The following is a 15345-nucleotide window of genomic DNA, read 5'->3' on the forward strand; positions in this document are numbered from 1 at the left end:
AATATTAAAATTATTAATATAAGTATTGAATTAATAATTCAGTCTGTTTCATTCACTAATTTTTAAAAAATAATAAAATATATTTAAAACAAAATAAAAATACATTAAATTAAATATTTTTAAATTAAAAATAGTCAATAAATAAAAAATATTTAGTTATGATTTATATATTATATAAATATTAAGATATTAAATATAATATTAAAAAAAATTTGAAAGGCCACCCTGCTCTTTACACTATGTTTGGAAAGGGGGAAGGAAAATAAAATAGAGAAAGAAAATAAAGGAGAAAAAATAAAGAAAAAAAATAAAAATAATGTAAAAATTATTTTTCTTTCTTTATTTGGATATTAGAGAGGAAAATAAGGAGGAAAAATAATTTTTAAATAGTAAAATATTCATTTTATTTTTTTTATTTGAAATTAAAATAAATAAATATAAAAATAAAAAAATAATTTTATGATTTTTTCACTTATTTTTTTTTTTAAATTTTAAAATGGAGAGAAAATAAATAATAAATATATTAATTATTTTTTATTTTTATTTTTCACTCTTTTTAATTTTTTCTCATTCCCAAACAAAGAAAAGAGAGAAAATATATTTATTTTACTTCCTTCCTTACTTTCCTCCGATCCAAACATAGTGTTAAACAATTGAAAATGGAAAACAAAGTGGGCCGAGACTCGATAGACCCAAACACCTAGTACGTAGGAAGTTAGGAGGGGTTTGACGAGCCCATATCAGCATATCACCACAGCTTTTAGGCAACCAATGCTCGAGATCAGCTGAACGCCATCTCTCCAGAGTTCAGTCTTCACCGCCACCATCATCACGCCATCGACGAAGCAATTGCTCTTGTTTTAACTTACTTTTCCCGTTTAGAAACCAAGAATCCATCCAACCTATCAGAGCTTATATTCTCGTCCTTCCGCACCGATTCGGAAGTTGATAATTTCACGTATAAAAATAATGTCAGCTAGGTTGCTGAAGAAAGTCTTGAAAGAACAGGAGCGCCAGCTGCAGCACCACGAAGTAGAAGAGGAAGCAGAATCTTCTGATTCGTCCAGTCTCCCTGCCATAAATCCTTTCGACCTCCTTAACGACGATGACTCTGATCAGGTTCATTTCCCAACCCTATTCTCCAAATGGATTTTTGTTTATTTATGTGTTTATACGTAGCACGTTTAATTAAACAAAACCAAATTTGCGAATTACATTACCGTGATTGCTACTTATTTATCTTGGCTTATTAATGATACGAAGCCGGATTGATTTCATGCAATTGGAACCGCCTTCTTATAAATTGTAAGTGTTTGTGAAGTTGAACCCTTCAAATTTATACAGGGGCTTCCAATAAATTTCTGTTATCTCGTGTTTTGTTGCTTGTAAAAATGGAATACTGCATCATCTACCCATTACTATTATATGTAATTAATTTATGTGTCCATTTCAAAAAAGAAGAAATTTTGAAACAGAAAAGGTACAAGTAACCCAATAACGAGAGCTGGCAGAAAAACTGACACTCATTGACTTCATATTGTAATACCGAATTAGTCTATCCCTTTTTTTTTTTTTGGCTATTTCCATTCCTTCCTGTTTATGAAGCATTGTAATTTTGATTTTGTACCTGATATGGTATATTGGTGATCTCGTGCTCTTGCTAAAGAGATCCTTCTGTCCATAGATACTTTTTTTTTTGGCTATTTCCATTTCTTCCTGTTTATGAAGCATTGTAATTTTGATTTTGTACCTGATATGGTACATTGGTGATCTCGTGCTATTGCCAAAGAGATCCCTCTGTCCATACAGTATAGAGTGTTTGGAATAGTGGTGGATCTAGAAAAAAAATTTTTTAGGGTCAATATATTAAAAGAAATATAGATATTAAAAATAAAATTTTTAAATTGATTTTCAAGTATTAAGAGTTTGACTTAAAAATTTAATAGGATAAAATTTAGTCAATCTAACTAATATTTTTATGTGAAAAGAAGAGAAAGATCTACCATATTCAAGCAAGTCATACAATTATAAGTCATTTATTTTAATGTTTATCAAAAAGAGGGTTTAGTAATTAAATTTATGAGGGGTCAATTTAAAACTACACATATATCTACATGGAAAATTATAATAAAAAGAGGGGTCAATTGACCTCTTATTTAATAAAGTGGATCCGCCTCTGGTTTGGATGCCTAGGAATGGATTTCTGCATGATATTTCAAGAACATTGGAAAACAGGAAAGCGAATATACCTGCACTTAGGAAGCTTTTACTATTCTTTCTCATTTTATAAATGCTTTCAGAAATAATTCCATAGTCGGAAATGAAGTATTAACTTTTAACTTTTAACTGTTTACATCAAAAGAATATCAGTGCTAGCAAGGCAGTCACACAGTTTCCCCTTTTTATTTTGTTTCAATTGTTAATATTCAATTTTGGCTGTAGGAGAATGAGTCAGAAATTACTGATGAATCCTTGATGGGAAACAATTACAAACAAGAACCCTCTGCGACGGAAAGCTTGGCTAGTGTAGTGTCATCATCCAGTCAGAAATCCAAGAAAAAGAAGAAGAAGAAAAACAAGGCAGCCCCATCTTCAAGTACAAATAAAGGTGAAAAACTATTGGATGAGGCACTAGAAACTGTGTCCTTGGATGTTAATTCTTCAAGAAATCAACCTGACCCTGTCAAAACCGGACTAGAAAATGCAAAACTTCGTGAAGAGTTTACTAAGCAATGTGCGCCATCCATCCTACAAGTGGATCCCAAATGTCTAAATCCTGAGAACGAGTTGCGAAGAATTTTTGGTTCTAAGGTGGTGAAATCTTTTGAGAGAAGTAATCAAGCCAGCAGTTCTAGGCAGGTTCGTGGGGCAAGACGTGGAAGCCATCATACCAGAAAGACTATTCTAGTCTCTCCATCAGAACATTGGCCTCGCTGGGATGGATCTCTATCTATGGAATTTTTGGAGACTAGGGATGGATATCATCATTTTAGGTAAAAGAAATATCCTTTATTGCTTGATACTGTTGGGAATTTCCCACTTCACTGCTTTATTTCCTGGGATGTTTCCTTTATTTCTCATGCTTTCGCAGGAGTATGTCCATGTTCTGAAGTTGAGAAATAGTTATAACATTGCTGTTATCAGTTATAGATTCTATTTGCCACGTGCCCTAAAATTTAACATTGTATATATTTGACATCCAATTGATCTTCCATGTGCGAAAAAGACATTTGGTGAAAAAAAAAATTCGAGCGGTTTATATTCTGGTCAGATTGCAGTGCGTGTGAAGAGGTGAGAATGCCAACTGTGCACTGGATTTGTTTTATTGAAATTTTATTTTTTCTTATGTGTGTGATCTCTCCATTCTTCCTTTTTGGATTCTCAGGCTGATTTGGACTTAGGAGTTTGGTTTCTTTTGTATTTTTTAGGGTTCTCTATATATGCTCATCAGATATGGGTTGCCAGGTTTTTGGGTTTTTTTTTTTTTAATTGAATCATTGCTTCTGCCCCATTAATGAAGTTAAACTTTTGTAGTGTTTTCTGCTTTACACCTTTAAGAAAGCTAAGGTATTTGCATTCACTCATTTCTGCTTGTTACATGATCTCCCCTCCCATTTCTTGAATCTATTTCTCCTCTTTTCTAGTTTTTCCTAAGTTAGCATACTATCTTGTTGGTTTTTAATATCATCACTTTGAATTTAGCTTTCGTAATTTTAGATATGTTTTATTCATGTAGGTATGTGCGCTCATTTTCCTATGATCAAGCTCAAAGAGCATTTGAAGCTGCCAAAGCTATTCATGATCTAAATGGCATAGCAAGCATTTTGTTATACAACCCATATCATTTAGATTCACTTATAACAATGGCAGACTATTTCAAATTTGTGGGTGAACATCAAATGTCAGCTGATGCTATTGCAAAGAGTTTGTATGCCTTGGAATGTGCATGGCATCCCATGTTCACCCTCTTGCAAGGCAATTGCCAGTTGAAGATCAGCCATGAAACAAACAAGCCAATATTCACAACACTTTTCACTCACATGAAAAACATGGATAGGCGTGGATGCCATCGATCTGCTCTTGAAGTATGCAAATTATTGCTTTCACTGGATTTAGATGATCCAATGGGGGCGTTGTTCTGTATTGACTACTTTAGTTTGAGGGCAGAGGAGTATGCATGGTTGGAACGATTTTCAGAAGACTATAAAGGTGATAATTCCTTATGGTTGTTTCCAAATTTCTCATATTCCCTTGCAATATGCCGACTTTATCTTGAGCGAGAGGAACCTGCAAAGGATACTTCTGTGCTTGCTACAAAGTCTACTTCAGTAGATTTGATGAAGCAGGCATTGATGCTTTACCCTTCTGTTCTTAAAAAGCTTGTAGACAAGGTACCTTTAAAAGATCAGGCATGGGCCAATATGCTAAAGCATGCTTTTTTTAGATCAGAGAAAACGGGGTCTCCATCTTTGGACCATCTTATCAATATATACATAGAGAGAAGTTATATCATATGGAGGCTTCCAGATTTGCAGAAGTTGCTTCGTGATGCAGCTTTGCAAGTAATTGAAACTCTAGAACATAAAAGCAGTGAAGCTAGGGATTGGGCTTGTGTGCGAAAAGAGGCTTTCTCATCTGAGAACAATGAGTAAGTATTTTCTATTATTGGCTTGTTGCTATGTTTGTTTAGCACTTAATATGTTCTATGATTTTCTTGGTAACCATGTGTCCTACAAAGGACCAAGTGAAGTTTATGGTTGTGCGCCAAAATTGAAATATGCTGAATCAGCATAGGACTGAACTGAGATATCTTAGTTTAACATTGATTGTATTGTATTTACAGGTATAGCCATTTGCTGGTTTCAGATTTTTCTGATACTGTACCAACTCTTCCACCGGAGAACCTGCAAAATTTCATGGTTGATCCAAGGCTGAGGGAAGCTGAGCAAAATGGAGGCCAAATTGCCAATCTACCTGCTGGTGGTCCTGCTCCACGTGATGTTGCAAATCGCCATGCATTGGCTGTTTTGTTCGAGTCAATGTTGCCATGGGTTCACTATGGGGCTGGAGAAGATGTAGGAGCCAATGTAGAGAACCAAGTTAATGGACATGACCAAAGGAACGAGGACTGAATTAGCAATGTAATGTGCTTGCTCTAGCAGATGGGAAATGAGGCAGGAGGGAACTTTGGCTTTTCTTACATTATGTTGATATCATCCATATGTAGATATTTTCTTTTTGCTGGAGTCAGCAAGTTGAAAATTGCTGCACTATGATGAGAACATAACAAATCTATTCTTAATACATCACTGATACGGATAAATTCCCTTTCTACTGCTGAATTCAAACTGCATGTTAAGAGGTACTTCGATTCCAGCAAAATTGTTCTCTGAATTCGTTATGTTATTATTATTATTATTTTTAAATTTGTTTTTTAGCTCATTGTATTTCTCATGGCATGTAAAGATAAGTTTCCCGATTTACTAAGATGTTACTTGGTACACCATTAAATCATTTTTGTAAAAATAATAATAAGTGCCTATCATTCTATTTGGATAATGATTTTTTATAGTTTCATAATATATGATATGATTTCTCTCTTTATTTAGAAAAATTGTTCTTGAAAAAAAAAACTTTTGAATCGCAAAAATCACTAATTTAATGGGTTAAAATAATTTAAAAATTTTGTATTCTTATTTTTTACATAATTTATAAAATTTTAATTATATATTATTTTAATTAAATGAAGTAAAGTATAATCATGTCACATTCATTAATTAATTAAAAAATAAAATGTATCTATAATTATTATGATAACATTATTTATAAATTAATATTTTATTTAAATAAATATTTTTAAATTATTTATACATTTATAATAATAAAAATTAATAATTTTATATTTATTTTATTATACTATTTAATTAAATAAAAAAATATTATTAATACTGCACTCAATCAAAACGGGTAAGTAGTCAAGTTGCTAAAGCTTGTTGTGTGATTTAAGTACATTTTGAATGCCAGCACATTCCACTGGCTAGTTGAGCCATCTTAATTATCGATGCAGCCATTTGAAGAATTAGTGTTGATAGAAAAAAAAAACTAATAATAATAAATTTATGGGTAAATTTGCAATGCATGTCTTTTATGTATTTATATTAATTTTATTTATTTAATTGATATGAACAGAAAAAGACTTTAATGTTAGTAATCTTCATATCAAGTTAACATTTTGAAATTTTAAGATAGTTAAATAAGATGAAAATTCTTCTCATTATTGGCTATAATTTAGCTTTGTTCCCCCTGGATGTGGCAGTAACTCGGGATAGAAGGAATTCAACCACCAATGACGCCACCCCTGTTGAAAATAGTCCAGAACAGATATTGAGGGTGAGGGGGTCTAAAATTGAAAGCTCCCTATCCAGCCCAAAGAAGGTGGGGTGAGAAGGGAACCATTGATGTTGGCTGTGGTGGTGGTAGTTGTAATAAAGGAAAGAGCCAGCGTGAAGTAGAGCAGCCAGCGGAGAGGGTGAGACGGGGACCAAATATGTTATTGATGCTACCACCAATCAATATTCGCGTTATTGGCTGCAGTTGGGTAGACCTGCCCTCCACCTACCATGCCGAAAAGGGCAGTGAATATTCCTGGACAGCAGAAGCAGACAAGACCTAAAAAGTTTCAAGCCATCTTCAGCCAGGGGTGTGTTGATTCCGAAAAGGAGGACCCTCGTGGTATTTAGGGTGGGTTGCTGCTTCCTCCTTTCCTCTAGTTCCCATTAATAGGTTAAACCTGGCAGAGAGAAGGAAAAGGAATATTAAATCAGAAACTATGAGGAATTGATATGTAGTGTTTTATTGAGGTAGGAAGCCTTTGTTTCTGCGAGCGAACAATTTGACTTTTGATAGTCATACTCTTTTATCAATAGTGAATTCCGTTAGTAACAAAGAATCTCTCTTGTGAAATTTGACCACTCCTTTTGTTTTATTTTAATATACCTTATCTGGTGCTGGTACCTAGCAACTTAAATCATTGCCAGCATGCTAGCAAAGTATGCATCTAATCCTTGTTCCGAGTCTGGTGACAGTATGTAAGACACAATGGACAACATTTAACATCACTTAAACTGAATATTCTTTCAAGCACGGTGACAATGCTTTGTTCGCCTAGCTTAGACCACAAGAAAAGAGTATTGTTGTACCTAACAAGGCACAATGAATCAAAGAAAGAAACTTCTAATGTACAAAAACCCAGCTTGAACAATAAAACTTCCATGTTAAATCTGTTGTGACAATCAATTGTACAATGTTCACCAGCATGATCATCACCCATTGTTGTGAGTGGGAACACAAAATTTGAGCAGCATATACCAGATTGCATATTAATTTCAGGATCGCATTCTAAGTTTCAGTCACCTTCAAATTTTACTGCTAGACCAGGTCGTCATTGCAACAACTCCGTACTCAAATGTTTTAAACCAATATGCTGGCGCTATGCATTTTCATGGCATTGTGAATATATATCCTTCTTAAACTTTGCAACACAGAAAAATCTTAAAGCAAGTGGAATCAGCTGCTGACTCAAGTGGATTAAACTAGTAACAAGGTCATCTTTTGCAGCAGATCATCATGCCATCTCCTATGGGTACCTAATATCCCAAAGGTTTAATGAGGCATAGGCATATGAATAGTACAAGATAGCAAAGAAAAAGACAAAAAATGCAGTTAGTCAAGTAAAAGCGCAGACCTTTAAAAAGTTATATAAGAAACTTGGAACTAAAGAAGGAGAGAAAGATATTTATAGATTAGCAAGGAGGAGAGAAAAGAAATGTCAAGATCTCAATCAAGTTATGTGCATTAAGGATAAAGAAGGAAAAGTGTTGATGAAAGATGAAGACATTAAAGAAAGATGGAGAAATTATTTTGATGGTATCTTTAATAATAGTCAAAATGATAATAACGTTAATATAGATTACAGAGCAATAGAAAAGAATGTGAATTATACTAGAAGGATTAGATTTTTAGAAGTAAAGGAAGCACTTAAGAGAATGAAAGTGGGTAAAGCCTATAGACCCGATGGAATAACAATTAAAGTGTAGAAGTGTTTGAGAGATATGGGAGTGGCATGATTAACTAAATTGTTTAATAAAATTCTAAACTCAAAGAAAATGCCTGATGAATGAAAGAGAAGTATTTTAGTACCTATTTTTAAAAATAAGGGAGACATACAAAGTTGCTCAAACTATAGGGGAATTAAACTCATGAGCCACACTATGAAGTTGTGGGAGAGACTCGTGGAACATCGACTTTGTCATGATACTTTTATCTCTCCCAATCAATTTGGCTTCATGCCCGGTCATTCAACTATGGAAGCGATCTTTCTCATTATAAACTTGATGGAGAAATATAGGGATGGGAAGAAAAATCTACACATGGTTTTTATCGATTTGAAAAAGACTTATGATAGTATTCCAATATATGTCTTATGGAAAGTGGTAGAACAAAAGAGCGTATCTATTAGGTACATACAAGTGTTGAAAGATATGTATAAAGAAGCAACTACTATTCTGCGCACAGTGGGAGGGGACACAAGAGATTTTCATATCTCAGTTAGATTACACCAAAGTTCAGCTGTAAGCCTTTACCTTTTTACATTAATTTTAGATGAATTGACGAAACAAATACAAGAGGGTATCCCTTGGTGCATGATGTTTGCGGATGATATAATTCTGATAGATGAGACGCGAGAAGTAAATAGAAAGTTAGAACTTTGGAGAAGTACTCTAGAGTTAAAGGGATTTAAGTTAAGTAGAACAAAGATAGAATACATGTATTGCAAGTTTAGTGAAGTCCAAACCGGTGATAGAGAAGGAGTTAGTTTGGATGGAGTTGTACTGTCCCAAAGTAATCACTTTAAATATCTTGGCTCAGTCCTTCAAGTAGATGGGGTATGTGAGAAGGATGTTAATCATAGAATTAAAGCCGGATGGTTCAAATGGAAACCTACCATGAGAGTTTTATGTGATCGCAAGATTCTCAATAAGTTGAAAAGAAAATTTTAACGTACAGTCATACGACCGGCCATGTTATATGGTACTAAGTGTTGGATACTGAATGAGTGAGACGTATGTGTGTAAGCTAAGAATTGTGGAAATGAGTATGTTAAGGTGGATGAGTGGTCATACTAAACTAGATAAAGCCCGTAATGAGAGTATTAGAGAAAAAGTAGGAGTGGTGCCAATTGAGGATAAGTTGAGAGAATGTAAATTAAGGTGGTTTGGTCACGTGAAGCGTAGACATACGAAAATTACAGTTAGACAAGTAGAACACATTAGGTGGATAGAAAGAAAAGAAGGGGTAGGCCTAAACTGACTTGGAGGGGAGTAGTACAACATGACCTAGAAATCGTTTAGAGTGTAGAAAGAAAATCCATATACCTGACCCTAAATTTTTTGGATAAAGGTTTAATTGAATTGAGTTGAGTTGTATACCATACTGATGCTTACACGCTTGTCCTCCGTGATGGTTTTATTGAAATTCCTGATGCTGACAGTCTTAGCATCATTTACCTGCTCAAAAGATGATAACACGCACATAAATTTATCCAGAGGGACAAATTCTATAAATCACAGTCAATAATTTACCAATGGATCTGCAACTTTTCCATGCCAAAGGACATTGTCGATTACTATGACACCCCCAACCCTCACCTGCAAGGAGACTAATAAGCATTCTTACAAGCTGCAAGCATAGAATCTAATAAGAACATTCAACAAACAAATCGAAGTAAATAAGAAAACAAACGTAGATGGTACCATTATATCATTCTTACCAGCTGCAGTAGTAATTCAAAATACTCCTGATTCATTCTCTTCTCAGCATCAACAAATGCAAAATCATAGCTATATGAAGTATGTCAGAAAATTAAGTGAGGAAGATCTTGACTGAGGGTCTCCAGGAAATGGAGGGAACAAAAATGTCATACTTTATCATTACCTGGAAGCTTCACCATTCATAATCAGAGAACTTAAAATGTCTGCCGCCATTCCATGCTTCACATTGACCTAATATCAAAGAACCATTTGGAATTATGCAGTGATCACTAGAAGAATTATTAGTAGATAACACGTAGCAAGAGATTTTGTAAAAATTATACACATAATATACTCCAGAATTGTAGAAGTGCAGCGTAGACAGAAGGGAACTACAACAAAGTATGCTTCTTGAGAGGTGGTGGTGGCTTTCAAATTTCCATGTGGAAATCCCAATTGCAACATTACGAGAAGGAAATATACATTACCTTGTGTGATACACCAGCTCTCTCGTAGTACCTTTTTGCAACATCAAGAGAATTGGCATCTCTTTCACAGGCAACCAAACAACCTGATTCCGGTAGCACCAAAGCAACTGCCAACGATGAGTACCCCTGAACAAGAAATGGTAAAAAGTAATTAGAACTAGAACACAGTAACTTGTTATTTCATCAAGCACCTCTCTCTCTCTCTCTCTCTCTCTCGCTAATAATCCATGGAGACAATGTAAACAAATTTCTAACACGATGGAGAGAAAACATACAGTATAAACACCGACTTCAATACACCGTTGCGCACCAATTATCTGCACAAGCATGGCAAGCAGCTGTGCCTGATCAGGAGATACCTATCGAAATAGCACTGCCTCGTCAATTTGTTCTGTGAACTTGGAAATTGAAATTACGCAGTTTTATTGTCGATTACCTGCATCTGGCTGCCACGAAAAGTAGCAGTCTCCTCTCGCAGTTGCCGCAAAATCTGAAATAAAAAGAGTCACAAAACAAAAGAGCAACAACAAACGGAATCATTAGAGAAAGAAATTCATAATGAGAGTACCTCCGGCTCCCGAACGTTGGAGAGAATATAATCGTAAAGGCGAGGAGTGAGGCTGATGATCTGTTTTTTACCGTACTTGTCGTCATTTGCAACCACGACTGCGGTGTCGGTGCTGGTGGGAGAGTAGCAGTAATTTCTGGCGAGACAAATCGATTTCCATGCCCTAAAACCGCCGACACCGCTTGGACTTGATACCGTTATTCCCTGGGTTCTCCCTGAGATAACAGTAGACGCAAAAGCGGCGCGTTGGTAGGCTAAGGAAGAGCAACGATGAAGCGCCCAGGCGGTTGCCATTTCAGAGTCTTCGAGCTAACTGCAACTGGCCCTTGATGATAGTCCGGTCGAGTTGGGCTCGGTCGGGTCTTGTTGGAATTGGATTGGATGACGCTAAGCCCCCGCTTAACCAGCTGCAGGTCTTTCATAACAATTTTTGAAATTATTATACATATTTAGATTTATCTATATTTTTTTATTTATGATTACATTGTCTCGATTAATTTATATGTATTAAAACTAAAATTAAATACTAAATTAAATCAATATCAAAATATATAATAATATAAAAAAATTCTTAAAAGTAAATTATTTTTATTTTTAAATTATATCTAAATTAAAAAAAATTTCTTATTTTTTTAAAATTTAATAATTTAACCTTTGTATTTTAATTACAGATAGAGAGATTTTTTAATTTAAAGAAGTCAAATATAATTAAAGAATGAAAAAAAAATAATTTATATTGAAATTTAATTTAATTATTTTATTTAGTCCAATAATTTATTCAGTTAGGAAAAAAATAGAAAAAATAGGACACCGCTGCAGCTGCCGCGTCGTCAGTTATGTCTAACGGGTCCCACTGATATTAGCTCTCCAGGGCAAGAGAAGAAAGGGAAATGGGATAACGAAGCCTGTGACCTCAACTGGTAGAAGGGGAACTCCAAAATCTCACAGCTCTTCACCGCTGCTTCTCGCAGCTACGTGCAGGTATACCATTTCTTACTCTTATTCTTTCCTTCTTTTGGATTCCTCTATGCACCTGCTTACTGCTGTTGCTGTTTCTCGCTACTTTCATCTCTCACCGTTCTCCAATCTCGGACTTTTCGTTACTTTTTAAATAATGCAAAATTGTTCAGCTAAATCGTATTTCTTGGGGAATCTTGAAACTGTACGACTCAAAAAGCTTATCAAGCTACTACATTGATGTAGTTATCAGTTGTGTGGATATAATTTGCTTCTTTCATACTGCGTTTTCATTATTACTAATTTATACCCTCTTTATTGAAGAAATGAACCTGGCGTTTTCTACATCCTTCTGTCCAGCTAGTGGAGACAGAGCCTTTATCAAGATTAAGCCTTCTAGCTTAAGCCTTGATGCGACCAGAAAAATGGCCTTTCGGAAAAAGTTTCCTTGTTCAGCAACTATAGCTGCCGATATGAGTCGGGTTTGCCTTCTTTCTTCTCTGATGTGTGTTCTGTTGGTCTATTCTTCTTGCATTCTGAGTGATTGATTCTCTATGGGCTTTAGGTATCTGAGTTTGACATAGAGAACAAAAAGCATGATCTATTAAGAGCTGTCCAAGACACACAACGAGGGCTTGTTACCACTGCTGATCAACGCTCTCTCATTGAAGAGGCTCTGGTCTGTTTCTCCCATGTTCTTTCTGCTAAAAATTCTTGGTCTTTCTTTCTCTGCTTTTGCTTTTGTTTACCTCTCCATCTACCTTTGGTGCTCAAGTAATGGACAGCACTGGATAAACAATAATTTCTTAAATTGGTTTTCTATAACTCTGCCAGGTGAGCTTGGAGGGTTATAACATGGGTGCGCCAATTGACCTGGTGAAGTTGGATGGGACATGGCGCCTGCAATATACTTCTGCGCCCGATGTCCTTGTTCTTTTGGAATCATCTGCTAGGCTTCCTTTCTTGCAGGTGTAAAATATGATAGCCTAAAACCTAAAAAACTTTCGTATCAAAATCATGAGCATCACAGGATCTACTCAAAATTATGTTATCTTAACTTATTTTCTTACCTTATTTTTATTTCTTTCTTCTGATTTTCTTTTTCTTGTCTGCATGTGTCGTGTGAGTAATTGAGCTTTGTTCTGTGTTAGAAGAGGATCAGTGGTTGAGTTCACTAACAAATGAAATACAAACTCTTTGCTTGAAGAGGCCTTTTACTTTTGATTTAACTGAAATGTCTCAATTTTATCCCCATTCCCCGCAACTTATGTAGTTAGTTTATTCTTACATGAAACGCATTCTTGAAATGTTAATTGTCAATTGTTACATGGAGTTTCATGCGCTCTCTCTCTCTCTCTCTCTCTCTCAATTTCTTGATTTGTTATGTTTTTGGCCCATCAATGTGAGAATAGGTCGGGCAGATCTTCCAGAAGTTTGAATGTCGCAATCAGTCTAATGGAGGTATCATTCGTAATGTTGTTCAGTGGAGTGTTCCAACATTGTTAGAGGTAAGCTTTGGTTGTCCCTTCCTCCACTGCACCTTCTTTGATGTTATTTCAACATTTGTTATAGCTATAAATATTTAATCTTGGATGTTAACCCTCCACTTTTGAAGTAGTTTCTTTGTTCTGGAACTCTTAATCTAAAAATGATTGAATATATTGTTGGTTTTATGCTTTTCAGGAACAAGAAGGTGCTACTCTCCTTGTTTCTGCAAAATTTGATGTTGTTTCAGTGCGCAACATCTATCTTCAGTTTCAAGAGGTCAGCTTCTATGTCCTTCATAAAACATGACTCCAAAAAGTTCAAGGTATCACATGCAACCATTTTACTGTACAGTTAACTTTTTCCAAGACACACTATCCGTGGTATTATATTAATAATAAATCATTGCATATTTTGTGATTGTTATCTTTGTTATATTAATTATTTGATGTTTTGTGATGATTGAAAGCTCGACTTTTTGAATCTGCTTATACATTTCCTTCTGCACAAGAATCACTGCATTTTCTTTTCTTTTTCCCACATTGAATCTAGATTTTGCATTTATTTATGTTAAAGCCTGAAGCCTGCATATGGCCTTTGGCAGATAAGTGTTCAAAATATTAAAATTAGCGAAGAGCTGCAAGCTTTAATAGCTCCAGCACTACTACCACGCACATTCCTAAGCCTACAGGTAAATGACTTGCATCACTAATTTGATATTGCAGCTTTTAATTTTGTGTGCTGCATATGAATTAGAGTAACTTAGGTCTCAGATACTCTTGATACCATCAACTGGATGGTTCTCTTTGAATTTTAACCTACATTTGATTGTTCTCACCAAGGTAACCAGGGAAAGGAAAAAAAAAAGGCATATAGGAAGAGCACATTTACTTTGATGCCTTTCTCTTCACGTCATGTAACTCAGTAATGCTTCTACTTACAACTGGATGCAGGTTTTAGGTTTCCTAATTCTAAATTAGGGAAAGTAAAAGCAATTTGTGACTGTAGAATGCAGTTAGTATATTTTTCCTTGTATGCAGATTTTGCAGTTCATACGCACTTTCAAGGCACAAATTCCTGTAAGAAACCCAGCAAATCCAGGGAGGTATAACATGTGTGCATGTATTTTTTTTTATATATAAACAAAATTATATTTACAATATACACATGGGTGGTAAAACATACTTTGAATTTCAGGAGATCTGTGGGAGGACTATATTATCTTTCCTATCTGGATAGCAATATGCTTTTAGGGCGTGCTGTTGGAGGTGGTGGAGTATTTGTTTTTACTAAAGCTCAGCCTCTGGACTTATGAGAAACAAACTTGTCAGATCTTATACCTACAGCACCTTGTTTTACCCAGGATCTAGAAACCAAAAAATTGATTTGAAAGTGGCAAGAAGGAAAGTGCGGTGTTTAAAATCAAGCATCGACCAAGAAAAAGTGTCCAATACCTGCCAACAGTAAGACGTATTTCCAGAGTAACCAATGCCCTCATGTGGGTTTTTTTTCTTTTTTAACACTTCGAAGTTCCACAGAAGAAAAGGAAATTCCAACACGAGGGAAAAGAATGGAATCCTCTCGCTTTATTATGTGTATTAATACTTGGTTTATTTAATTGCTATAAGATTTTCATGTAAATTTGTGGAGAAACCATAGGGAGTGGTCACTGACTTTGGGTGAAATCTGACCATTCATGCTGATGCATATAGATACATGATTGGCAGTGAAAGCATGGGCAACAACGACCATTTTCAGCGACTCGTGTGCAAATAATGTTCAGTATCTTGGGGCATGTTTGGATTAACTTTTTGAATGATATTGATAGGCTATAACTATATATATATGATATGATATTTTTGTTTTTTTGTGTTTATTTTTTTTTTTTTTTTTTTTTTTTATATATATATAATAATATGTATATATATATATATTATATTATATTTTTTATATTATTAAAATAATAAATTAATTATTTATATTTATTATTTTATTATTATATTATTATTTATTATATAATTAATTATTATATTATTTA

The 15345-nt window shown here is 34.6% G+C and overlaps 3 protein-coding genes across 9 annotated transcripts; 2 read left to right on the top strand and 1 right to left on the bottom strand.

The window, feature by feature from the left end:
* The first annotated feature begins 681 nt into the window (after window positions 1-681).
* Window positions 682-5442, top strand: LOC110672398 (uncharacterized). The gene is made up of 4 exons (XM_058152537.1): window positions 682-1119; window positions 2443-2993; window positions 3737-4648; window positions 4844-5442. Exons 1-4 carry the CDS (start codon window positions 970-972, stop codon window positions 5130-5132), a joined length of 1902 nt encoding a protein of 633 aa, XP_058008520.1. The 5' UTR covers window positions 682-969; the 3' UTR covers window positions 5133-5442.
* An 812-nt stretch (window positions 5443-6254) lies between these two features.
* On the bottom strand, window positions 6255-11281 carry LOC110672359 (uncharacterized). 5 transcript variants are annotated; one of them, XM_021835159.2, is made up of 9 exons: window positions 10866-11281; window positions 10734-10787; window positions 10573-10656; window positions 10298-10423; window positions 9994-10061; window positions 9830-9899; window positions 9642-9707; window positions 9504-9566; window positions 6255-6790 (listed from the first exon to the last, which is right to left on the bottom strand). In XM_021835159.2, the coding sequence occupies exons 1-9, from the start codon at window positions 11157-11159 to the stop codon at window positions 6785-6787; spliced, it is 831 nt and encodes a 276-aa protein (XP_021690851.2). In that variant the 5' UTR covers window positions 11160-11281; the 3' UTR covers window positions 6255-6784. The 5 variants fall into 5 exon arrangements, 4 of the variants coding, with proteins under 4 accessions (XP_021690851.2, XP_021690846.2, XP_021690831.2 ...); XM_021835154.2 differs by having other exon boundaries at window positions 9489-9566; window positions 10866-11280; XM_021835139.2 differs by lacking the exon at window positions 6255-6790 and adding an exon at window positions 7102-7646.
* Window positions 11282-11687: 406 nt separating this feature from the next.
* Window positions 11688-14948, top strand: LOC110672335 (probable plastid-lipid-associated protein 10, chloroplastic). 3 transcript variants are annotated; one of them, XM_058152538.1, is made up of 10 exons: window positions 11688-11846; window positions 12147-12304; window positions 12388-12501; window positions 12657-12791; window positions 13235-13330; window positions 13506-13586; window positions 13912-13998; window positions 14348-14412; window positions 14505-14575; window positions 14671-14948. In XM_058152538.1, the coding sequence occupies exons 2-10, from the start codon at window positions 12149-12151 to the stop codon at window positions 14772-14774; spliced, it is 909 nt and encodes a 302-aa protein (XP_058008521.1). In that variant the 5' UTR covers window positions 11688-11846; window positions 12147-12148; the 3' UTR covers window positions 14775-14948. The 3 variants fall into 3 exon arrangements, 2 of the variants coding, with proteins under 2 accessions (XP_058008521.1, XP_058008522.1); XR_009151119.1 differs by lacking the exon at window positions 14671-14948 and having other exon boundaries at window positions 14261-14412; window positions 14505-14597; XM_058152539.1 differs by having other exon boundaries at window positions 14505-14948.
* The last annotated feature ends 397 nt before the right edge of the window (window positions 14949-15345 follow it).

This window comes from Hevea brasiliensis, chromosome 9 (genome assembly GCF_030052815.1).
Source record: "Hevea brasiliensis isolate MT/VB/25A 57/8 chromosome 9, ASM3005281v1, whole genome shotgun sequence".
In the NCBI taxonomy this organism is placed as follows: domain Eukaryota; kingdom Viridiplantae; phylum Streptophyta; class Magnoliopsida; order Malpighiales; family Euphorbiaceae; genus Hevea; species Hevea brasiliensis.

What these genes read in the sequence shown, in the direction of transcription:
- LOC110672398 (XM_058152537.1), top strand. Translation starts at nt 970, where the DNA reads ATGTCAGCTAGGTTGCTGAAGAAAGTCTTGAAAGAACAGGAGCGCCAG. An exon ending in ACGACGATGACTCTGATCAG is followed by an intron (nt 1,120 to 2,442) that starts GTTCATTTCCCA and finishes TTTTGGCTGTAG; the next exon opens with GAGAATGAGTCAGAAATTAC. An exon ending in GATGGATATCATCATTTTAG is followed by an intron (nt 2,994 to 3,736) that starts GTAAAAGAAATA and finishes TTATTCATGTAG; the next exon opens with GTATGTGCGCTCATTTTCCT.
- LOC110672359 (XM_021835131.2), bottom strand. Translation starts at nt 11,159, where the DNA reads ATGGCAACCGCCTGGGCGCTTCATCGTTGCTCTTCCTTAGCCTACCAA. An exon ending in CCAACGTTCGGGAGCCGGAG is followed by an intron (nt 10,788 to 10,865) that starts GTACTCTCATTA and finishes TTTTTATTTCAG; the next exon opens with ATTTTGCGGCAACTGCGAGA. An exon ending in GAGCTGGTGTATCACACAAG is followed by an intron (nt 10,062 to 10,297) that starts GTAATGTATATT and finishes CTTTGATATTAG; the next exon opens with GTCAATGTGAAGCATGGAAT.
- LOC110672335 (XM_058152538.1), top strand. Translation starts at nt 12,149, where the DNA reads ATGAACCTGGCGTTTTCTACATCCTTCTGTCCAGCTAGTGGAGACAGA. An exon ending in GCACATTCCTAAGCCTACAG is followed by an intron (nt 13,999 to 14,347) that starts GTAAATGACTTG and finishes CCTTGTATGCAG; the next exon opens with ATTTTGCAGTTCATACGCAC. An exon ending in TTTAGGGCGTGCTGTTGGAG is followed by an intron (nt 14,576 to 14,670) that starts GTGGTGGAGTAT and finishes TGTTTTACCCAG; the next exon opens with GATCTAGAAACCAAAAAATT.